The 26449-nt window shown below is 37.0% G+C and overlaps 1 protein-coding gene across 1 annotated transcript in view; it reads right to left on the reverse strand.

The window, feature by feature from the left end:
* The window catches only part of LOC124172181 (integrator complex subunit 1), a 60549-nt gene that overhangs the window by 6534 nt on the left and 27566 nt on the right, over nucleotides 1-26449 (reverse strand). Inside the window, exons 22-34 of the mRNA XM_046551599.1 lie at nucleotides 23005-23204; nucleotides 22388-22558; nucleotides 12770-12959; nucleotides 12243-12475; nucleotides 11038-11264; nucleotides 10774-10903; nucleotides 7262-7547; nucleotides 5770-5937; nucleotides 4776-4926; nucleotides 3851-4043; nucleotides 2844-2968; nucleotides 1787-2004; nucleotides 1312-1596 (exon numbers count right to left, since the gene is read on the reverse strand). Coding sequence (XP_046407555.1) covers nucleotides 1312-1596; nucleotides 1787-2004; nucleotides 2844-2968; nucleotides 3851-4043; nucleotides 4776-4926; nucleotides 5770-5937; nucleotides 7262-7547; nucleotides 10774-10903; nucleotides 11038-11264; nucleotides 12243-12475; nucleotides 12770-12959; nucleotides 22388-22558; nucleotides 23005-23204 — 2577 coding nt within the window. The remainder of the gene's footprint in view (nucleotides 1-1311; nucleotides 1597-1786; nucleotides 2005-2843; nucleotides 2969-3850; nucleotides 4044-4775; nucleotides 4927-5769; nucleotides 5938-7261; nucleotides 7548-10773; nucleotides 10904-11037; nucleotides 11265-12242; nucleotides 12476-12769; nucleotides 12960-22387; nucleotides 22559-23004; nucleotides 23205-26449) is intronic.

Below are 26449 nucleotides of genomic sequence, written 5' to 3' on the forward strand. Positions count from 1 at the left end.
ACGCTCAATTGCTTGCCGTGACGCAACCCGCAATTCGTTCTCTAGTGTCTTCTTAAGGGTCGCAAACGTCTGAATTCATGATTTAATTTACTATTATTAGCCATTTACATTCTTCCATTCATTCCACATCTCTTTCTTCTACCGTAATTTATCCAAATGCATTTCTGAATTCTTGTGACGTGCTGAATAATAAAATGCGGATATTTTTCGGGAATTTCTGACTATGAAAAACGACAGCCAATAAGAAGCCCCAATTTTCCCCACCCCGAGCTCCTCACCTTCTGTTGCCTTTGGAGCGCTTGGGAGTGCCCACTGCTGCGCATAAAGTTCGTGAGTGGGCAATTGTTGCTATTGCACGAGTTATCATGATGAAGAAATGAGTCTTAACGGTATTAGACAATTCCCACATTATCTAAAGCAGTACTGCTCCATAAACTTGACGTCGTGCGTATTTACTTGACTACTGTTGCGGGAGCAGACGATCCTCTGGATCTCCACGCGAAGCTTAGCTTAAAAATACTTGATCTCGGAACGAAAGCAGACGACATTAGACAAATTTTGAAAGTAAATTTCAAATGTTTAATATAAAATTTTCTTGTAATTACGTCGTAATCTAATAATCTTGCGTGTCATCAGTCGATATATCGATCGATTTTACAATCGAAATGGTATCATTCCAGAAGCGAATGTCTACGGCTGTTGCCGTAATTTGAAAGTCAATATAATTTTGCCCAATTTTTATCATGTTTAAAAAACCAGTCGACTTACTCCGGGTCGTTGTTATATTCTCCGAGTACGCTGTGAGAAATAAAAATGACTTGTCTGAGCTTCACTCGTCCTCGTTCCGTAAATATATATAGGATTAATCACGGGAGATAGACGCCGTAATCATGAAATCGTCTCCGGGATGTCCATGAAAAATTGCTATTTTTATTCACGTGGTATTGTTTTTCATGGTAGCACCCATTTCCTTGATTTTAAATATGAAAAGAGTTCAGGAAGGCGATCCTATGAGAACTACCGATAGTAATTGTAATTATGACGACTTTTTCACTGATTGCAATAACCCCGACTGCTATTATTTACTTTCCTCGTTAGTACGTTTTCCTGGTTAGTACGTTCATTTTTCGTGGTCCCTTCAGAAACGTACTAACCAAGTTCCACTGTATATGGAACATTGATATCCAACCAAACTTTTCCAACTTTTACGGTGAAAGCATCATTGAGATAATGAAAGAGAACAACAACCAGTCATTTTGCTTAAAAACACACAAAAAAGATAATTCACATCCTCGTGTATATAGTCCTTACCTTGAGCACAAACCACCACTTCTGGTAGCCTGTCCAATGCTGACAGAAGAACATCTGGAGGGTTGGAATGGTCAAGGCAGCGTACAAATGAAGCAAGTACAGGAGATGGTGACGCTGATTTTGGTGGCGAATGGCGAAGGTGACGCAGCAGTAGAGTTAAGGCAAGAGTACGAATAGAACTAGAAAGGTTGAGTACTAACTGGCAAACAGATTCCATGAAAGGATCGAGAATTGAGGGACGGCGAAGAGATGCATGCTCCAATTCTTGTAAAGCAGCAAGCACATCTATAACAGGTTAAAAGACAAAGAGTAAATTAAAAAGAAGCATTTTACTCCCACTAAGGGTACAATTTGAATTATATTTAGCCATTAATAAAATCTTTGTAAACAGGAAATAAATCATTAATAATTCAGGGATAGAAATTACTTGAGTATTATTCAAAGCATTCACATCAATCGCTAATCAAACACAAACCTTCGCCATTTGTTTTCTCCAGCTTTGAAAGTAATGGTGCTAACTGGGCTTGACTCCAGTGAGGAAGACTAGGCTCCACAGTTGACTGCATAGGAGCTATAGCCGTAAGAAGCATTTCTCCTCCTCTCCCACCTTCGCCTCCATCCATTTTAGGGAGTGAAATGCCAGAAAGTAAAGCTCGCAAGCTTGGCAAATTAGGATGATTCAGCTGAAGATCACTAGAGATAAAATGGAGAAGATTGATTACACCATAAAAATATTAAAATTATATGTAATGCTTTATTTTCCCCATAAAATTCACAAATATCTTATTACTACCATTTTAAAACACTTTTAAAAGTTATCCCGAAATGCAAATGCAACAGGAGCGACGACGTGCACACCCACACGCCACAATTTTCACATCCATCTCCCCATTCTCTGTCCCTCACTGTCAACAACAATAGGTCCATTATAGTTTAGCTGTCCATTATCGCCTGACTCACTGTTTTCCTCCCATCGTCAACATTGATTGTTAAATACTTAAAAAGTTTTTATTATATTGTCAGTGTTTTCATATTTTAATAAATTTTACAATGATGCAATTTCTTGCCTTACCATGGTGCTTTCATAGTGAATATTCACTACAAAAAAGCTAGTGGAGAGGAGAGAGGAATGGAAAGCAGCACCAAACCAATCTTAGGATTGTTGACTTATGGTGATGCAATTTCTTGACTTATCCTAAACCTATTTTGAAGAATACAAATCATTACATTTTTTGGCAACCAAGATGAGGGTTGGTAGGTGAATAAACTGGATGTGAAGGATGAGAAAAAGCACCGAGAGATTGAGCACTTAAGGACTTATGAGGAAAGAATACTTTTGAAATTGGTAGAGCTATTTGTGGAAATGAAAACTACCAAAATTTACTCAATAGACTCCTTGACCAGGGCACAAAGGCAGGGTAACTGGTAAATGGTCATCAAATAAAAAAACTAAAGAATACTTTACCAAGCAATAGATATTGTTGATACTTTCTTTAAGATTAACTATTCATAAAGTATTCAATAGTACTTACTTCAATACATTTGCATGTTTCTGGAGATACTTCAAAGCCCTCTGAGCATCATATGAAATAAATCCTTGGATAAGAGTCACCACTCGAACCAAGAGAGTCACCACATCCTTCATGAGTCCATGGTGCTAATTTGAATTTAAAGAATACAATAGTTAAGGATTAAAAAAATATACATATACAATAGACTTTCGATATTATAAAGTTCACGGGACTGAAAACCCGGTGGTTCGTAATAACAAAGTTTGCATGAAAGTTTTTTTAGGAATCGTTGAAAAAAAAAGCTGTGTATAATATACACAATTAAATTACGTGCAAATATATAAAAACGAGAAAATTCGTTTCAGTTTCTCAATAGAAGAATTTGGCATAACGCAATTGAGGGTTCATATCTTCCCTAATACAGCAAGTCCCCAATATAAAAACTAGCCGCATTCCGAGACCTTGTTCGTTAGTTGATAAACCTACAGTCCGAGAGTTGTCCGATGACAGGCAGAAGAGTCTAGTAGGGATAGGGGGCACGGTTGCCAGGTAGGAAAGGGAAACGCCCACATCGCTTGTAAACAAAAGGGTTCCGTGAAGAAAGCTAAATCCCGCTAATAGCAAAGATTTTATTTCACTTTCACCAATAGCAATTTTTTTCAGAAGATACTATCATCTTTAATTATGGAAACAGAATTTTTGACTGAGTCATTAACAAAGCTAAAGTCAATACGCTGTCTGTAACTGTATAGATATATATATTTGTATTTAATAGATTAATCAACAATGTTTTCATATTTCAACCCCCACCATCCTGATGTAGCAAATATTATTAATATGAGGTTGAAGCTGTTGAATGGAGGTTGCCTTCATGTGAAGGGTAACCTCAAGTTCACAATCACACCGATTTGCAAATTTTATATTTTGCAGTCCTTCAACTTCATAAAATTGAACTTCTACTATATTTAAAAGAAAGTAACATGAAACCTATCAACCAAAATGTTAAAAATAAAAAAATGTGTACTCACAGCAAAAAGAGCGAAGAAGGCATCCAAAGTATATTCCAAGCCAGATGAATATTCAGAAGCAAATATTCGAGGCTGTAAAAGCTCAAGAAGTCCTAATACTTGCTGAAATAGAGTCAGATGATTTCGAGAACGAAAAACTCCCCAATCAAAATGAACTCTTCCTTGGAGGGATGACCCTAGCATAGGAAGCTGCCTATTGGAGATAACATATTAGAGTAAATAAAAAAGTGAAAACTTTAAATGTTACACAAATTATAAAGACATTTTCAAAGGAAAATAAAGGGTTATCAAAATTCATCAAAGCCATTAATAACTTGCAGTCATGTATATGAATTGAGAGGAGAAGGCATAACCTCACTAAGTGAAATCTTAAAATCGATAAGGTTCCCCTTACCAACTATAAAGGTAGAGATTAACAGCCACTGTCACAGTGAACAGAGAACCATACAATGGAGGATAAAATATCCTTTAAGATACATATCATGAATGATTTTAGATAAATTTAGGTAGAAATTAATGTTTTCAGAATGGATCAAGCACTTAGACGATAATTAAACCTGTACCACACGAAAACATCAAATACCAACTCAACGGCTGGATATGAATAAAATTAAGTCATAGACATGTATTAAAGATAGCTCATCTCTAAAAATTAAATGAACTTTCAATGTATCACCTAACAACTCTTTCCAAGAATGGTAGGCTATTGTAGCATCCATTACCCAAAGCAGAGGATCTAAATTGAATTAAAGAAGTGGTTTGCCAAATGTTTCATTTTGGCTACACTATTTACTGAATAACATGTGAATGAAGGACAAAATGTACTTATCTCAAAGCTAATTCATAAGCACTGTTATACATCCCAATTGTATTTTAATATCCACAATGTATCCTAAGGTTCACCCAAAGAAAAACGTTTAATTACCTAAGAACAAGAAGGGGATGAACAGAGGCCATTTTTCTGGCAGATAATTCATATTCTTGAGCTCGCCTACTCCAGTCTTTAGCAGAATTTGTAGCTCCAAGAGCAGTCAGCAATGTGTGAGACACTCCATCAAGGATGCTGCTACTCCAATCTGTTGAAAAATAATATGAAGTACTATTCCATGAAGTAAAAACCCCAGCATACTATAACAGAAAGAAGAAAATCACTCAATGCTCTTAAAGTAAACATATGAGTTACAGAAAAATAATCGGCCATGACTCTGAGAATCAATCACTGAAATATGTACGCACATGATATCCGACTAACATTGATAAGATTTGGATACATGCTTTTAACTGTCATTTTACACTCATATGGGTTCCTTTTGTTTTTAGAGGATTCTCGACTGTTATTTCACAAATCTAAAACACACTGAAGTTTGGCTAAGTGATAAAGTTGATATTTGTGATGCAATTTTTTTTACTACATCACTCTCATTACGCATGATACAATGTTGAAAGGTAAGGTATTTTTTTAAATTTTTGGCATGACTATGACTAGTAATATTTTTTAAATAGTAATCACTGTTATTCAGCAACACAGGAATAAAGCTTTCACCCAGCAGGCAGTGAATATTCTTCAGGCTACCCTGCGGAAGTTTATATCATGACCAGAGAAGCATTGCACCATACAATAATCATCAAATAACATAGTAAAGACCTGCTATATCATTCCAGTATAAAAAAGTGTTTTCATTTTGGTCCCTCAAGTCTGAGTACGACTAACAATAAATGTAATCATTCTAGAAAAGAGGAAAACTGTTGAAAAAGAAGCAAATCATAAAAGCTAGCCATTTATGTACTTCGTAAATAAAAATCATATTTCATTATTAAAAGTATATGAAACTCCAAGTAAAAAATTAAACAAAAATACTAACGTTTTACTTAATTTTGTTTTTCAAACAATCATTCCCACTGAACATGATTAAACATACCAGATATTCTAGTTCCATCGATAAGGCCACAGTCCCTATTGCCACTTATGACGTTCTCATCCCCAATACCGCACCAGATGCCTCCAACTCTCTTCAGTACACTCGGCATGTGAAGATACAGTTGGACTAGAAGTATCTGAGCCGCACGTGCAACGTCCTTCTGGTGGTCTATTTGTAGAAAAAAGTAAACTGTATACATATATCTTGGCTACAAAATAATTGGAGCACACAAAATTAAAACTTATAATGAACACTAGACAATTTAATCACAATTCATAAAAGTCCATGTTAGCTTTGAAATAAGTCCATTTCTCTCAATTACAGACATCATCTCCTTTTTAATGTAACACCATTTCTGATTTGATAACACTCTTGTTATTACGAAGTTCACAGGATTGAGACACTGAAGGTTTGTAATAACAAACTTCTTAAGAACGTTTCTTTTAAGAATCTTCGCAAAAAAACATACCTAGCTAAAACACCTTAACTCTTCAATCTCCCGTACTTACAGTCGCACCGTGAAATAGATTCAGAGTCATGTGTTTGATATACATGATTAAATTATGAAAAAATACAGGCAATCCTCGATATACAAACAAGATGCATTCCGAGATCTTGTTCGTAAGTTATTAAACCTATGTAAGGCATCAAAAAGTGTGGTTTTCCTGCAAAATGCAACACTGAATTACAATTTTGCATTAACTAACAATTGTAACGAACTGATATAGCTGCACGTGTGATGCAACTGGAGCCAAAAAAATCTCTGTTCGCAGGAAGGAGGAACGAGCAAAATGCTGAACAGTTCCTGACTTCACAGCAGATTCATTGATACTTTGGTCAGACTATGCCCGAAGTGTGAGTTCCTCTATGCCATACCACGTAGCAACAACCAACTCCATAGGCACCAAATTTGAAATTTTGGGCACGCTTGAATTTTTTGAATGCTCATCAGAGGAGGACTTAAAGAGCCAATGTTACAATCGGTAATGAGTAAGTCACCATGATTCCACGGGAATGAAGCTTATTATGTATATGATATTGCATGGATACTGAAGGATATACTCCTGAAGACAGAACCTTAGTTGATGTATTTGGGCAAAGAGCACGAGGAGAATTTAAACACAGGGCAATGATTATGACATTGCAAAGGGTATATCCTCCTAAATGCCATCGCTTATTCATGGAACTTGGCAAAAAAGTTCATTTTATAACCACCGCGACCGAGACTGACGTTTGTAATTTTGTAATAATGAAAACTTTGTAGTAAAGTTTTGTTTACAATAGATTGGATTGGCCTTTTCATCGAGACCAATGACTTCATAATAACGTTGTTCGTTTTAACGTGAGTGTACAGCCTTAATTAGATAGAATTTAATAGCTAAAAAAAGTAATCATTAAAAATAAATAAAACGCATAAAAAACTAATAGCAACTTCATAATAACTCATATTAAAAATATATACAAATATCATGAAGCAAATTTTTCACAATACCTGAAATTGCCTCAGATGACATAGTTTTAATCTCTACAGCAACAGCCAGGGATGCAAGATGAGATGCAACAGCACCTAATTTTGCAGGGTCCTCACAAGCACACTGCAGTAGAAGAGGCATTCTTCTGCATGTCACAACCTCAATGCTCTCCTCCTCCTCTCCAAGTTGCGAGAACAGGGTGTCCCCAGTCTGATTTCCACCATCCTCAGGCTTACTACTCCTGGTGCTTCCTTTAGATCCGACATTTGCTGCTTCTTCAACAATGTACTCAACCAACACAAATAGCTGTAGAGGGTTAAAAAAAATACTAAGGATTAGTCAGTTCCATTTTTTTGTTGGTTTCATTTAAGGTTAGTCTCCTGGCATTGGTTATACATCCCAATTCTATTTCAATTCTTAATCATTTCATTTTTATTGATTGAATTTCAAAAAAACATAAATAATTCTCACTAAGATATTATGTAAACTACGCAAAATAATAAATCATGTTACCTCATGAGTGGTTGGTTCCTTAATATCACTCTACTTAATCTTTACAATGCAAATATTCTCAAGAAATGTTTTTTAACTAGTGTGTGAGCGAATTATTTCAGTAAGCACCAGTTCTGATTCAAATTTTATGCTCAAGGCCCAGTGATAAGGAGAACCATAGAACTGAGAAAATAAACAATTGACAACACAACAAAGAAAAACTGACATTTGAAGGTCAATAACCTAGGTCATACAGGCACAAAACTAGAAAGATGCTGCTTTGGCTTCAGCACCCTTCCTAATTTCCTTCAGGCATCCAAAATATATTGAGTATCACTGAATGCCCACGATGCTAATTAAAGTTTGACCAATAAAATCACCATGTATTAAAATTATAAGTTGATAATCTTTTAATTATTTCTAGTGTAACCTCGATAAAACGAGACCCCACGGTGCTCAAATAAACACTCGCTATAGTGAATTGTCGCTTTACCGGAGGTGGAACAAATAATAGCCAATCTATCTATTGCAAACAGTTACACAGAAATAGGAGTGGTGTGGCGACATAAATTTATATCCGATAAACGTAAGCATAAATCCAGACGAAAGGCGATGTTTTTTTGCATCACTAAATTTCCTTACTTAAACAACAACCAACCATTCAAAAAATTCATAACCGCCGTACTAAATAAAAATCATGCAAAGCATTGCTTTGTCAATCATTATGCCAATGCATAACCGACGTAGACATTTTTCTATGTACTTAAATAGCGCATTTACGTGATTATTCTAATATTTTCGTATTTTCCACTACAAAATTCAAAAAAATAACTGATAAAACTGTATCACGGTTACTTAATGCCTCGAATGCTTCCATTGGTGTATGTTTATTGTTCATGTACGTTAAGCGGCAGTTAAGTGAAATAACTTATCCCATTTGTTTCTACAGACGAAAACGGTGGAAGGTTGATCCTGCCTCAGAAGACTTTGTCTATCATATAATGTAATATCTCCATTATCTACGGTAAAAATTTTGCTAAGCCTGCAAAATGGTGTGATTAAAATTGCCGTTGCTAAAAAAGTTCCTTTTTGAGTGTTACGCTTGCGACGTATTTGAAATAATACACTGTGTTTACCATGTCACTGCAGTAAAAATGATTTGAATTAAAATTGGTATTATAAGAAAAGATATCCACGCGATATTATTTCACGAAAAGATATAATGCAGATGTTATGCCGATGTCACTTAAGTAAAACAAAAGCAAGATTCAAGAAACAGCGACGAATATAACTCATATGGGTAACACACACACCATTAGCGACAAAGAACGGAAAGGCATACGCATCTGATGGGCCCTAAGGCCAAAAAAACTTACGAGTATGAATTTATTGATTTAAAATTTTCAATAATGACTGAGACACATGAAAAAGGAATGCAGATTTTTTTAAATTAAGTAAACTAAAAGCACAGCATCAGCTTTTCACATATGTCCTCTGTGGCGGCGCCGAATGCATACGACATGTTGTCAAACGAGAGTCAGTTGCTCTGTGAGTTATTCCAGCGGCCACCAGGGGATGCTCGGCCGCTCGAGTGACGGAAGAGAGCGCCAGCGTGCCAGTACAACTCCGACCACTGATGCGAATAGTTCACCCTTGTGAATAGTACATTGTGATCGTGACTACTACTTGTAACCGCAACAGAGAATAAATACGTCCATCCGGACAATTCACACTGAGTATCATTGTATAGTACATCCTAAATCATCGCTAAGTCGCACTACCTACCTCGGAAGCGTCGTTGCAAGAAATACCTCGTACTGCAAGGGTTTTGTCGGGGAGTAGGTTGTAAAAGATTTTCCTTTCGTCTATTTTATGTCACGCGGGGAATACTTCTTAAGATACTTAGGATCTGAGAGTTTTCTTCCACGACTTCGGGTTTACACCGCAGGCATCACCAGCAATTATGATGGGAAATAACGCTTTCATGCTTTGAATTAGTATAATCGACCTTCCGAACTACCGAAGGTTTTGATTTGCAATCTATCCCTGAAATACTCCGCTTTAGGCTTAGGCATAGCCCTTTCTCAGAAGTTCCCACAGATTGAAGATGGCAAAACCACCGGAACAAAGCTCCTTCTAACTCTTCATGGTCTGCATTCATTGGGTGCTTTTGTTTTTTTTATTGTGAGGAGCAAATAGGGAGATAAATTAATTACGCCACTCTCATATTACTCTATTATTTTTATTTTCTTGCTTAGACGTGTTTGGTGTTTTTTGGCCATGGTGTCTACCATCAAATTCTTTCTATTCATGCAATTCACGGACTTGCAGGTATGCTGCCGACTGCTTTCTGCCGACCAAGGAACAATAGAAGATCGAGCATTTGCGAATCTTAATGCCACAATATTTTCACCAAAATGAACTACTTATTTATAGAACGACAGTTTACTACATAAATTTGAGACTGAGCACTCCATGTTAACTTCATTTCTAACAGATCGCAAGAAATTACAGAGATTAGGAACTCTTGGTGAAGGTTTTCTGGCGATGGAAACTGTCGCTATGGCGAGGGCCAACATCAAAAGGGCCTCGTAAAAACGAATTTTTTACATGCTTATTATGGGTCAATTGACGGTGCCTCAGCTATCTCTCGCAATGGCGGGGGCCTCGCAATAGCCCGTACTCGCTTTAACGAGGTTCCACTGTACTTATTCATATTTTGCAATTGAGGCAAATGCCACAAGAAAGTGGTCTATGCTTCATTGGAATTTTTAAATTTTTGGCCCTCAGAAACTAAAAGGGAAGCCCAACTTGCTATACTTGTGGTAAACTTAACTTCTCTGAGAAAAATTTCTGGCTATCGGACTGACTTGATCTTATTTAGCTGTGAGGCACCAAAAGGTAGAAAAAGATGTAAAGAAAAGGCACTCAAATTATTTGTATAGAAAAATGTTTTCTTCCCATTTACATCCACAAGAACTTTTCACAATAATTATTTACCAAGTTTAGAAATACCAAGCCAGCTAAAAATAAAACTCACCTGAGATTTGGTCAAGCCCAGAATGTCCTCCAATGTATAATGCTTCGGGGTGAGTTTTTCCCGCCCTTGCCATAGCTTAGGGTTGCTCATCAGGGCCCATAGAAAGTCAAGAACTGCACCTGGATCATAACTACAAGGCAACCTTAATGTTAGTCTTATTATAATATCACAAGATAAAGCAAAGTGACTCAAAACTTATATTTAAAAAAAGTGATATTGACCAAGGTGAAAATTTAGAATCACTGAACTTCATATTTTTCTAACCTGGTATCACATTTTTCTAAAAAGCAGGAGACACACTGATGTAATGTGCCCCAACCCGCCTGGTGAGCTAGGAGAGTAAGAAGATATGGCCGGAATGATCTTGTTCCCTTTTTGATCAGTTTCCCTCGCTCTACATTGGATTCCATAGATGACTCTTCCAATGACTCATGTTTGATGAGAGCTGAAGTTGGAAACTCAGGATCTGACTTGGAAAATAGGAGTTTCATCTACAGAAAAGGAACAAAATTTACTAAAATGAATTATTTAATTCTCTGACATGACTGGCAGTGGTGTCATGGCAAAATTAGCAGTGCCGGAAGACACTTTCCTTAACTTTTTTTACAAGTGAAATATTACTCTGCGTTTCAATTATTTCAGCAAATACAGAATAAACATATTTAAAAAATTGTTTTGGTTAAGAATGTATTTAATAGAAATTTTGAGACACCAAAATTGGTAAAATGTCATTTGACTATCATGTCCTTTCTTAACCAGTGACAGAACAGTGTTCCGGCACCATGACACCATTCATGGCTGGAAAAAAAAAAAAAAATTTCATTACATGAATTTCCAAACGTAAAAATGAGAGAGAGAGTTTTGACGAATTTAAAATATTTTTATGAGAGAATTTCTGGGACCATAATTAATTATCAGGAAAACATAACATCACACTACTCTTTACTTTTTCCACCAAGGGTAAGAAATGCTACGAGTTTCTATCTTATATTCTACTGCTGGTCAGTACAGTAGAAGATAAGAAAGAAAGCAATACCTTAAAAAGGGCTTTGTAAGCTAATGAGAGATTATAAATGAAAAGATAACTCGATAAAATATTCCCATTAAAGGCTAAATAAAATATTAAGTATTTTCCTATTTAAGAGTATATCACCCTATCTGTCCCCAAAGGCATATTTGACACTTTAAGGGGCTGACGGGAGCATATGAAATTGGAGAATCTGAAACATCAGTGCCAGTAATGTAATTACCAACCATGAAAATAATCTGAAGTCTTTGTCACTGCATTAATCAGATACTCCCAGAAATTACCTTTAGGTAAATATGTTATCCCCTTGTTGGTTACATTTTTCATCTTGCATGAAAGCTGACAATAATCCAAATTGAAATATTTATATAAACTAATTAATACTAATGGGCTATTTTTATATGGATACAAATTTTGAGTGATATATAAAAACATAGCAAACCTGAAGCTTTGGGCATGAGCCAATCATTTCCGGCTCAAAAGTAGCAAGCCAATCCAAAAACAGACCCTTTCTCATGCCTTTTTCTCTGCATGCAACCGGTGCTTTTTCATCTTGATCAAGAAGAAGAGAGGCCATTGCCTCTACTAACTCACTGGTGTGACGACGCTGTAGACCTTCTTCTAAGATCCATTTACCATGACGCTCCAGTTGAAGTAAGGGAATACTTTGTAAATCTAGAAACAGAAAAACGTAAGTATCAATATTCTGATGCTATATATAAGTCCAAAAAAACTATAACAGAAATGAAAATTTTATTTTTTCATGCAGGGTTTCAAAACTCCTAACAGTTAATAGCACTCCGTATGACTTGAAACCTTATCCATTTGAAATCTTGGACATGCTATGAAATAAAAATATAAGAACCAACCTAAGCATAAGATAAGTCATGCTTATGAGCCAAAATCCATTCTTTAAAAATCAAATATATAAATTGTGAAGAAACATAATTTAGAGTAATTGTATTTTACCTTCAGGATTCAACTGCCTACGCAACTTTTTGATAACAGTCCCAGGATTGGATTTTTTTCTGATTCGAATGAAATTTTGTAATATTCCTTTTACAGGTGAGTCTATTCGACATGAAATGCTTACATGAAGTATTGTAGAGCAAATTCTATACTGGGCATCAATGAGTTCCCTAGATGAAGTAGCTTCATCCTGCAAAAAATAAATCCAACCTAATAAAAAATTTAGCAAACTACACTTTAGATTTTTTAATACAATAGCAAATTAAATAATTACAGTACTGAATACACAATTGAAACATAATTAAACTTATCTACCTCAGCACAGCCATAACGATAAAGGAACTTCATAATAGTCTCATTACAGTTACAGACTCTTGTTATTACATCATGAAGTGAAGAAAATCAATGTTACTAACATTTTTGGAAATATCACAAAAATATATAATTCCCATCAATGCTGCCTATTCAATGTTTCGATCATTATAATATTACATAGGGGTACAGCTGTTAAATAATCAATAAGTTGGAAGATTGGATCAAATAATGTACAAGTGCATTAAATCATACTTTATCAAATGTGAGATGAGATGATTGTACACCATTCATTCATTGCAGATCATTCCTTGCGGGACTATCAGAGTGGTCACCCAATAAGGAAATCAGGAAAATTCAAAAAGAGAAGGCTGATTGGCAAACATGGAAAAAAATTCTGGTTTCTCCTTATGTGCTACATATTTATGAGACTCCAATGTAAATATGTACTCCAATGATTCTGATAATGACAAATGAGGCCAATATATACAGGCGGTCCCCGACTTTCGTACACAATGCGTTCCCGAAAACTTGTACGAAAGTCGAATGTACGAAAGTCGAACCATTGACTTCCATACTAAGTAGGGGTTACGTTCCAAAAGTGCGGAGTATATGTACTAAAACCTTTTTTTTCACGGAATTCATTTCAATTGACTTAATTTTCATAATATGTTAATAAAACTCCTCAAATCATCTAATTTCTTTCGAAAATACGCAGAAAATGCAAATAAAAGTTTAAAAAACAAGAACTCCGTTGGCTATCGAGTGAAACTTCCTCTTGGCGTTTAAGTTGACATTCCACTTATTACGTCCACTATAAATAAAAGGACATATCAAGAAGCATAACAAAATGTATTTGTTGAACCCGCACTCTGGATACCTTATAATTTTTACACCAAAATTCGATATTTGGCAGGTGACATTCGTGATCGCGTATATTCCGCATGTTATTCAAAAAAGACAAAAGACAAACGGAATTCGGGTGATATTTCGTGCAATATCGTTGCTGAAGGTTTACATGAATTAAACAGCACTCAAACGAAAAAACACAATTAGAAAGAAGGTCTTACTAGTTTTATTGAAAGCTATTCGATGATGTCTAGTCAACTTCTTTTGAAAAATATCTTCAATTAAGGCTTTCTTCTTCTCTTGATAAAGGAGCCTATAGCAGGCAGTCTCTCTCCCAAATAAATCACCTTGATTAGAGTCAATTACCAACAGTTCCCTTCATTATATACGTTCGTATTGTTCGCATATACTGCCGATACTGCCATTTGAAACAATTGAATGTTGGGATGCGCAATAAACATCGCGGGAATTTTAAAACAATTGCAGACCAACGTCCGAAAGTCCGAATTTAGCGTACGAAAGTCGAGTAAAAGGTGTCAATTTTGAACGTACGAAAGTGCGAATTGTACGAAAGTCGAGTGTACGAAAGTCGAGGACCGCCTGTACCGTATAAGCGTGTGTAAGAGGTGCACACGTGTAAGAGGCGCACCCCTATTTTGAGGATCGAAGCTATAAAGAAAAAAAATTTTGCAGCATTTTTTTTTACCCTATCGTGCGGTGTTGCAGACGTATGCCTGGAATTTCGACAGTTATCGAAATTTCCTTTTTCAGTACTATTTGAAAGAGAAAATTTTGATAACTGCGGCAGTAATAGCGGCATAAGAGGGAGTGGAAAGTGTTCCAATCCTCTCTTCGCATACGCCATCGCTCTACGTTGCTTGTCCTACTCACGAACAATTTTGTTTAAAAGCTCTCTAAGGAGTATTGCAATAGAATTGCAGCCGTGGAAAATTTTAAGGCAAAACACGACAGCCACATAGCATGAACCTTCCCAAGAGATTGGACAACAATCGGAGCAATCTCAGCGCCGTAGGACAATAACCACGTCGTACATTTAAGGCCCCTTGCACACACACCGATTTTGGACGGCCGGTAAAATATCGGCCGTCCACATTCCAATAGCGAACACTGGGACAGCATTGGAGCTTGCACACATACCGACCATGCGGCGGCACCGGCAAATTGCCGGTTAGCTGCCGGCCATTGTCACTGTGGATCGCCGGCGCCGGCTCAAAAACATAACAACTTATCGTTTGACCGGTAAAAATCCGGCGTGTGTGCAAGCAACGCTTCGCCGGTAAAATATCGGCCGATATTTTACCGGCCGTCCAAAATCGGTGTGTGTGCAAGGGGCCTAACGGAACTACACTCGGCCCTCCATCAGCCAATGCCTCGGTCGTTTTTTTCCTTTCCGAGACTCCACAGGAAAATAGGAAATCATCAAGTTAAAGGGGACCAATGGAAACGTGTTTCATCCTACCCCATCTCACCAACTGACCTTTTTCGGTCTACCTCGTTCAATTCTCCGAGTTTCTGGAGGTCAAATGCTACGTGAGTCACCTTCTGAGCTCGAAGATATCTCGATATCTTTCAGCAATTGTATGACACGCACGAGGTTCTAAAAAGAATTAGACCTAACGCGACGTATATCTTACAGCATTTTAGTTTTTTGAGCTCTAATTGATTGACACAAAGATTTATAGCTAAAACAAGGCTACTAATATTCAACATAGTCCAAACAGCACAATTTCGGAAGAAACAAGCGTAGCATAAGTGCATTCAAACAAGACGAGACGGACTGGAAACTTCAGGCAACGCAAACTGCGTATATCACATTGATGTGCCTCCGCCCCTTCGCTTTAACCCCTTCACTGACGGATATTTCTCAACAAATATCACAAAAAATGTCATATTATTTTATTACGTTTTTTAATTATTTACAGGTAGATATTAAATAAATAACATTCATTTAAGTGTTTTACGAAGTCATTTCTTTTAAAAGTTACTCTTATTATATCACTTTTTAAAAAATTTCATGTCTTTCTGCATAAAAATCAAGTAAAATATTTCACAATAAATATAGTCACAAAAAATACTCACAATAAAAACAGACGATGGAGTTAGAAAAATATTAATATAAACTCCAAATTTGAAACACAGTAAAATATTATACAAACTAAAAGTCTATTTTTGTGCGGTACACTTTGAAACAAGGGGCAACGCAAAGACCCACATTACAGTCAGGGCAAAAATAGCGACTCTCCCTCCTCACCATTTTTCCACGCGCATCTCGCTTTCGGGAGCACACAGCACACTTCCGAGTTGGGTTTGACTTATTTTCCGTGGGTGGGATTATGTCTGGGAAATGCCTCTCGGTAATTGGGAGGGGATGGGCTTTTGCAGGTAGCCTACCTGCCTTAGGGGAGGGAACACTTGGGAAGTACAGTTCAATCATTTTATCTATTAGGTCCAGCCTGTATTGCAAATGTGTTTTATCACCACCTGTTTTTCTATATAAAACATATGAATTCAATAAGCAAATTTCCATCAAATGAAAAAATAATTTTTTATAATATTTTTTCCCTCTTTTTCTTGGGATTGGATAGTCAGCCAAATGCTGATCTACCCTGTCAACACCCCCCATTGTCTCATTGTAATCGATGACTACCTTTGGTTTCATAACCACTGCCCCCCTTTTCTGCACCTCTCTCATTTCCCTGTTGTGAACTGTAGAGAGTGACGTTACTTCCTTCTTGTCCTTCCAGGGAAGAACCAAATGTTTTCCTTTACGGAAAGCTGCCACATCTCCTTTATATTTTTCTTCTTCAGCCCCTCTGGCATCCCCTTTCGTGTTCCGCGCACAGTTCCATAAGTATAACAAGAATGAGAAACTAGTTCCTCCGCTAGTTGTCGAGAGGTATAATAATTGTCTGTCGTGACACAATACCCTTTTTCAAATGGTGGTTTCATAAGTGACAATACCCTTTGGGAGGACATTGGCTTACTTTCAAAGTCTTTGTCAAGAGTAGTGCATTTCCCGGTATAAATGATTGTTGACCAGACGTATTCAGTGCTGGACTCGCAGAGGACAATAGTTTTTATGCCGAATCTAGCTGTTTGTACAGTAATTCGCAGAGGAAAAAAATGTTAGCTGTGAACACTCCAAAAGACTCCGTAGAACTGACACTAGAATTTTATGGAATAGGAGTGTAAGTAACCAAAAACAGATAGTGGTAAAAGGACCGAGGCAAAGAAACCAAAACATGAGGGTCAGAGGCATTGGGAAGGGAAAAATGGTGAGAAAGAGTGTTTTGGGTCATGTGCGGCTGTAAAAAGGGAAAGTGGAGGGCAGTAGGGAAAAACCGATGAGGGTGCAGTGCTTGTATGAATGAGAGATCGGAGGGGAGGAGGATGAAAAGGATGAAAGGGCGGCCTCGACAGTGCGTAAAAGGAAAGGCTACGTAAAAGGAAAGGCGGAGGGGAGAAAACAATGGATGAAGAGAAGGGATGGATAAACAAGGGGGTTGGAAGATAGAAAATATACCTTCCCTGGAAGGGAGAAATTGCTGAATAGCCGAAGGTTCCATCTCAAATCTATGCACGGTCACAAATATTGACGAACTTACAGAAATGAAATAATAATCAGTTGTATTTGTAGCTAAATAATAAACTGAAAACTAAAAAACAAAGATATAGTTGGTCATTATAGAGAAAAAAGGCAATAAAACATCACTGAGCAAGTTGATTTTCGGTGCGAAGATTTTGACACCATATTGCTGAAAAAGAACATTATCAGAAAGTTCCCGACTTCTATTACGTAGTTTACAGAAATGGCTTTCGAACACGCGACCTTTGGAATAGCAGCTTGGACGTAATTTATTTACGAGGTCCCGTCGACTACACTGAAGAGTAAGTAATGATAGATTTGCTTGGTAGTGTTTATAAAATGTTTCAAATCAATTTATTTACTGAATAAAAATATTACAACATCCTTTCCGATAGCAAAATTCGAACGCGCGACCCTCAGAATAGCAAGACGGCACTTGTCTGCCGACTCACCTCGGCTGTTCCAACGATTGATAAAAACTCTGTGAAAAGTCATCACAGTAATTTATAAAACGCATTAAATAAGTTTCTTTGTTCATTTATCACATCTCGACATACGATAGGTTTAGAAACATAAACATTACGAGAAATAATAGATTTTCCCCTCTTTTGGACCTCGAAAAAACGTAGAAGTTTGCAGGATATCATGCATTGTGAAGACACGTATGCACTCTCGCGGCAAAACTACGTACTTCTAATAAAGGGACGAGATATCTCGTCCAGATCACGAAAGAAGAAGCGAACTTGACATAGGACGAGTTAACTCAGCCGCGTCAGTTTTTGCGCGTCTTCTTAGGACGAGATATCTCGTCCGAATCAGGGAAGGGGTTAAATGCAACAACGTCACATGCAAGATCGGACGTGTTTTCCCCTTGCTCCTTCGCTCATAGCCTCGTAGCTTGAAATACGGAGGGGAGGGAGCGCGCTCCTTCCCCTCGACCTCTCCTTCAGCGCTCTTCACTTACAAGTATTTCCGATTTCTTCTATCCACCATTTAGTCCAACAATGAACACACTCGTTCGAATTTTTTAAACCGCAGGTTTTGACACCAATATAATTTTCAGTTGCAAAAACTCAGGTGCTCAGCGTAATGGAAATTGCTCGGCAAGACAGATGTTGACTATTAACCAGGTATGTCCTTCAAAACTACGCGTTTCTATATGTATGATAAGCGATTACTATATGCAGTACAACTGCCGCGGGATGCCCACTCGTGGCAGTAATTTAGCGCGCGCTCCGGAGCGAGTCACCCCGCGCGATCTTTTCAATGTTCACCTCTGGGGTACTGACGTGACGGCGCGATGCGTACAAGAAAAGCAAACGGGAGCATTTTAAAAATACGTCACTAAGGGAGAAACTCCCCTGCCTGCCGCTTGTTTTTGACCTAGGGTTTCAGATGACTGACTCACGCTGAAAACCAAGGCCACTCAGTTCCCCTTAGACTTGCGACCGGGGAAGGGGAGGGGGGAAGATAAGAAGTTTGTGTAAGAGGCGCACCCCTATTTTCGGCTGCAATGTCTGGGAAAAAAGGTGCGCCTCTTACACGCGCTTGTACGGTAATCTTTTACATTATTTCTACTGTATAGATACCTTTTTCTCAATTTATACGCAACCAAACTCTACAAATGAGGTACCAAAATGCACAGAATTTATCAGAGAACATGTGACGGCATATCTTACTTCCTAAATATTGCTATTGTTTCCTAAAATTGGTTTTTAAATAATTTAGAAAAAAAACTGTAAATATTCCTGACGTTAACGGCGCACAAACTGATACATTTGTTCATTTGCAACAATATCTCGCATTCTTTAAATAACTTTATCAAAATGCGGCTGATTCCACATTCAAGTCTCCTGTTGATACGCAAGTATGAGTCATCATGTGCGTTTAACAGAGGATAGTGTAATTACTTCCAATGTTGTGTTTAAAGAGGTCCTCTAACCTCAATTTGTACATGAACATTCCAATTGAATTTGTACATAAGACCCTACCTTTTTTCTACATTTTAAAATTAGAAACGTGCCTATCCCTCTGTGGACCTGCATTGAAAAGAGCGGGGGAAGCCCGCTGGGAGCGGGCGCAGCACGCTCGTTATTCTTATTTTGACAACTACTAATTCCAAGTACAAAATGAGCATCAATAGATTCGATTTCACAGTTTCACCACATAGCTATCCTCCTCCATTCTCTTTCCCACTACCTCCAATTTCTGTGTTTTCCTTGAAAATACAGGCTATCAAATTTGATTCTTGGAGCGTCCATCAAAGTTTTCGTAGGTGTCTACTACATAACGAAAAGCTTTATATATCATATTAAGTCAAAGCAAGGTAATATTAGAGAATATATTGGGATGTAGGAACAAATACTACAGTTAATGTCAAAATTTCATGATTATGTTTACTTTTACAGCTATTGAGCCTGGGGCATCAGTTGGTAAGGACAATCCTAGTAAAGACGAAGATTTTTTCTCCGTGGATTTTTTGCACTCAAGTTTGTAATTACTCTGTACTGGATATTTTGTAATATACATCTTTTAACATACCTTTGAATACACCTCCGATAAAGATTTTAATTTTACTTCTGAATTACAAAAAGCTAGCAAATGAATTAATAAGAGTCTGCTGTATTTATTTATAAAAGAATTAAAACCATGATAATATTTACAAATAAATGGCACTCAAATTGAAATATTTTAAGGTAATTAAGAAATTTAATTAAGATGAAGTATGGCCAAAGAGTAATAGGGAAGTACACTAGTGTTTCAAATGCACCAAACACATTTTTAAAATTAGAGTTCAGAATAACATAATGTCGTAAAACCACAGTTTAAATCCCAATAGTGAATACTTGATTCGAGATGACCGTCCAAAATATGGAAAAATTCAAAGGCCGCTAAAACCGGTGTCCATGTTGAATATTGGCCGTGATGTCACAAGGCAGTAGCAGAAGGCAGCTTCTACGCCGTTTAGTTCTACCACTATTATTGAATAGAAAAATTACTGAATTTGAGGGTATCCATTTTTTGCTGTCATAAAATATCTTCAGAATATATATGTGACTGCTTCTCTTTTGAGTAAATGACTTCAACATTGCGTAATATATTAATATTCATTTACGTGTCAACTTCAAGTTTGGAAAGAGTAGTGCGAGTAGCACATTGAATCTTTAATAAACAGATGATGGTATTTATTTTTCGCTGGGTATATTTTGGCACACTGCCATTTATCATGCCAAAACTTTTTTTGTAAGGACTGAGTCAAACTAATAAACCTATTTCAGACGTTTGCTGCAAGACTTATTAGTTGCATATGTATTCACGCCGGCTGGAACGTTCGCCCTTCGCAACTAGAATCATGGGATATTAGCCTTATTTCCGCGCTGGCTGGTTGTTGCAATGGTTCGCTGTCCAGGATGAGTTCAAGAAAAGTTAATCTTGGTTGCGAGAAGGAAAATTCCAACGATTTATAGATGGTATACCAAACTTTGATGTATTTATGGTCACTGAATTTTTGAAAAAGGAGGACAGGTTCAACGCTCCATAGAAATGCGAGGCGTTAAGGCTAACAAGGGGAGACTACGTACCTTGCTCCGTCTTTTTCAACTAGGGCCTTAGTTAGGCTGTAATTAATTAATTTTCATGCGGTACTTTTTACAAGTCTTATATATAAATCCAAAACATCTTCCATGATCCGGCGGGTCAGTTGGGGTAGTGGTAGCGTGTACAATTCCCACCCTGACGACCAGGGATCAAGACTTTGTCATGGCATTATATTTTTTGTCTTCATTGTGATCGTACGGCGTCAAATTTATCATTAATTTTAATTGCAGCAATCATTGACATGAGACTATTTTTTTTTCATCATAATGGCGTTTAGGTATTTTAGCAGTGTCATTACAAATGCACAGATACGACGACTACAAGGGTTGGTGTGCACTAAAATGTTAATTTTTTTTTCTTTGCTTATACTGACCAACTTCCACATTAAAAATGAAAACCACTCTTGCAAGAGCACATACCATTAAAGGCTTGCGGCAAGCAACAATATGCGTACAGACATAATTAATAAAAACACAAAACGAATATGAAATGCCATATATCTCGAACACTTGTAATTCACATTACTCCAAAGAGACTTTACTTACTCAGTACCTACCTCAGTACCTTGTACTCAGTACCCACCGGTTCACCTCAGTAGCAGTGCTAAAAGAACCATTCCGAAATATAATTTCAATTAACAAATAGGATGAAATAAAAGTTGATAACCCTGGACCGGGCGCGCTGGCGTATAAAATACGTCAATCTTTGAAAACCAAGGATTTCAACATTGTACGTACATTCTGGGCTAGAATGGTCTCGTGTATTCCTACAATGTATTTTGACTGCCTATATTGCGAGTTTTCAAATTTCGAGGTATAATAGCTAATTTTTTAGATCAGCAAGATGAACCCGTCACCAGTGGAGTATAAATTACGCCGCGCGACCTGCCGTGTACCTTTATATCTGAATCACCTATAAATGTACTAATTTCAACAAATAAAGATTAACTTTAACAAAAATCGATTGTTATCATATATGCATATATCATGGGCAAAATACTGTGTATGGGCTGTGTTTCAGCGCAACATGAAATTTTCCAACTTTCAAAACGTTTTAAAGTGCATACCCAAGATGCAGGAAATAAAAGTGACTATACTAGTGTTTCTTTTTTAGGCTAAACTTCCAAATTCAGCAATAAAAAAAAATTAGTGCACTTCCCTATTAATATATGTACTAACTCTATATTATGGAATTTCAAGTCAAAATAAAGAATATAAAGGCAACCAAGTTCAAATTAACCGTAGTATACTTACCAAAGGTAGCAATAATAGCCTAAACAAAGGGCAAGAATACTGAGGTACAGCCATAATGCAGCGGGCCAAATCTCCATACTGTTCACTTTGTGATAATATTTTGTCCAAGTTGAAGATTACAATTGCTTTCAAAGGCTCTCCTTTTCCAATCTGCCGCTCTGCAGCTAAAGCCTAAAGACAAATTAAAGCTTCAAACAAGATAATATGAAAGATAAAACATATGGTAACAACTAAGATTTAGGTTAAAAGGTCAAGATATACGAATCTGCTAAGAAAGAGGAAAGAAATAATAAGTTAATTGACAAACTGCCTACTGCAATGGGATAACAAACTTCTAGATGAATAACTAGGCAAATTTCACAAATTATAACTGAAATTACACCAAATATCAACTTCAGATAACTCCTATTGATTACTCAAGTGTTTTATCTAAGGGCCACAAAAATTATTTAATTACCAACTTAAAAATCAGTTTGAAATTTAACAACCTTCGACAATCTCTTTTTTTAGAGTTCACTGAAAATTAAACAACGTTAAAAAATAAGATTAAGATAAAATCCTTCAATATTGGATTGTTAATTATCAATTTCCCATCATTGATTCCTGATATAGCCAACCTTTTGAAGAATTCTAAATGCAGCATGACCACACTCAGCATCAGAAGCTAGGGGACTGTAGAGTTGGCTTAGGAGGGTAGGAACATCCTCAGGTTTAAGAAGAGACCCAGCACCTTGATGTTGCATCATGTGGACTGGAGGAACTGATGCAATGGATGGAAGCTTTTTCCTCATTGTTGAGCAAACTATATGAGTAACTTCTACAATACAAACAGAAGAGTGAAAAGAAACTATAAGTGTACATAATTAAACCAGAGGCACTCAAGTACAAAACACAAAATACCACTTTCTGTTATAGTAAAGACAGTTTGATTGAAAAAGATGTAATATGTTGTGTACAAGTCAGTCACTCAGTACATGCGTTCCATGGACCGTATGTTCATTTGATCAGAAGCAGCCAACTGCATGGAGCACCATTTTACTTGGGTGGAAAAGGTGGGCTTAAGGCAGAGAGAAAGGTTTTAAATATATACATGAGCTAGAGAGGCATTCACTATGGATACAATATTCCAAGGACATAAATAAATTTATAATCACTCACTGCATTTTCAAAAACTTTTTCACAATTTTCAATTATACATTTCTTTTTTTTTGGAAGGTAAAAAAATAATAATTCTACCCCCCAAAGAAACTTCTAATCACTTTTAAAGCACATTAGATTGCTTTAAACTTAGCCATGAAACAAAAAATCCAACAAAGTACATCGATCATGTCCATGTAAATTAACTAAAGGGCCTATCTCGCATCATGGCCAATATTATCCAATATGGTAGGAATAATTCCACTTAAAGTAGATGGAAGGAAAAATAAACAGCTCCACAAAATTCATTTTGTACATATTATGTGAAATTACCTCATGAGATACCTTTCTGGCCAATTTAAACACTGTAAAGTTTATTTTTTGCACCCCTACCCTTAATCCCCTAAAAATGGGGGCCCACAGAGTTGGGTGCTTCAGGCCACATTGAGTAAACAGGTCCAAGGTTAAGCTGCACCAAGCAAATTTCTTTTACGAAAATTTCAATTTTGTTTCTTGAACTACCTGAAATTTAAGTTCTCATTAGCTTTTATCAGTGAAAATAATAGTTCAGTCAATGGATCATAGGTGGATTCAGGGGCCGTATTCTGTATTTCGTCGGTGCCGCACCGGTCGGTTTCCCTTTCAAGCCCACCGACTGGACATCAAACCGTACCGACAACGGATTCCGCACCGACGACGACACTTTCAGCGATTCTGTAAGGTCGTCGGTTTCAAACCAGTCGGTACGGTTCCCCTTCCTTCCCAAACAGGGAAAATCCGAATATATCCGAAGTTTCACGTGTCTCCACCAATGAAAGAAGGGTAAAAACAAGTGAAGACTCATTGGCACAGTTTGTTGTCATCATTCTCAATCTTTTTATTTGCGGAAATTACGACTTATTGCTAGATTAAGATAAACGATATTGGATAAGTTGTTAACAATGCTTATATAATGTGTGGTAGTAATGCTGTACCTACAGAATCGAAGGAAACAATATTACAACATCACAATAAAGTTTGTATGTGATGGAGATTGTTGTTGCTGGAATGAATTATTGAAACTATCCTTGAGATCGTAGTTTCTTTTTTTAAATATTGGTTCCGTATAATGCTATTTATTCATGATTTGGTAATATAGTTGTCATTAAGTAAGTTCCGTATAAATGTTATCAACGGAAGATTATGCCATTGGCACCGTAGCAGACGAAAATAGCATACCATGGAACGTGAACGTAGGATTCAAATGCAAATGTAATATTAGAGGAACAAGTTAGGAAATTGTTATAAAAATATGGAGCTGGGTGCAATTAAAAGAAGTGTAATGACGAGGAAGTAAATAAATTGTGATTGGGTGAAATACATATGTATAAGTTGCGCATTCCAAGTGAGAGAAAATGATAATATTGCGGTAAACCTCATACTTATTAACAAATATCTTCTTTTATCGTCAAGGGAATCAATGGCTGACGATGAAATGAAATATAGTTGCCCGTTAAAAATGAAAGAAACTTATACCGTTGTGGCAAACTTCATACTTAAATAAAAAGATCTTATTTCTATGCCGAGAGAAACGCCAAATGATGATTGAGTGAAATAATAGTTGCCTATTCAGAGTGAGATAAAGTGATAACATTGAGGCAAAACTCATATTTAATCAAAAATATCTTTTTTATGTCAAAGGAGCAAGTAAATGATGATAGAGAGAAATAAAGCCTATTATAAGCGAGTGAAAGTGCGGTAACATAAATGAGAGAGTCATTATATGTTAGCAAACCTCATTTTTATTAACCATTATCTTATATTTCTGTCAAGGTAATTAATATAGATGATGACACAGTGAATTATAGAGGCGTATTCGAAGGGGCAGAAAAAGATAACATTGGAGAAAACCTCATTATTTACTCGGTGATGAGGTAAAAACAAAATAAAATGTACAATGCGCACCGGGGAATTCATGAAACCCACTAGTCGGTGGCCGTACCGACACCTCTTTGCTGTCGGTACGGCTACCGACGATCTCCCGTCCTCTCGTCGGTGCCGCACCGACCGGGTTCGTACAGAATCACACGACTTCTTACCGGGAGTCGGTGTGACGTCGCACCCGACGAATCGGTGCCGCACCGATCGGTTTGGAGTTACAGAATACGGCCCCAGGGGGGGGGAGGGGTGGATGCTGAAAAAATAGACAAGATCTTTAATTTGGCCCTGTTATCATTAGGTACATGTTATTAATGATGTAAAGTAAAACTTTGATTTTACACAGTCGGAGGGACCGAAATATGGGCACTGTGTAAAATCTAAGTGTGTAAAATCAAGAGTTGGTATTGAGGAGGAGTATAGTTTTCAGGATAACACTTGCTCTTTATTTTTAGAAGGCTTAGTCATACACTTTTGTATAGTTCTGAATTAAGCCAGAACCAGAACCAGAAAAAGTCTCATACGTGAGGTTTTATGGAAGAGAGCATGAAATCCTTTTCAATCGCGTCAGATATATGTTTCCCCTTATTCAATTACTCTATGGAGGCAAGAAAATGAAGGCTCCTAATAACCTTATTAACTCACAAGTAACACCACAGATGACGTGTTACCTTAAGAGAAACAACGTTGCATTCCTGAACAATGTTTCCCATGGTTGAACAACATGGTTGAATTGCTAGCATTTCTGGCACTAAGATTACTTCTGTTACCCAGGAGAAATTTCGGAATGGTGATACTAAATGCTCGCAGAGAAGCTAATTTTCGAAAATATTTTCATTAAAAGCAGTTTTCAGGAAATCCTTTAAACCACCTGCAGACAAACAAAGATTGGAGATTGAAGAAATGAGGTATCTGAGGATAGTCATCCAAATTAACCCCATTAACAGGGAGCAAAATTTCGCTAATACATCACAAAGGCTTTACACACTGTGGGCCTGGGTTCAAGTC

The sequence above is a fragment of the Ischnura elegans genome, chromosome 1 (genome assembly GCF_921293095.1).
Source record: "Ischnura elegans chromosome 1, ioIscEleg1.1, whole genome shotgun sequence".
In the NCBI taxonomy this organism is placed as follows: Eukaryota; Metazoa; Arthropoda; class Insecta; order Odonata; family Coenagrionidae; genus Ischnura; species Ischnura elegans.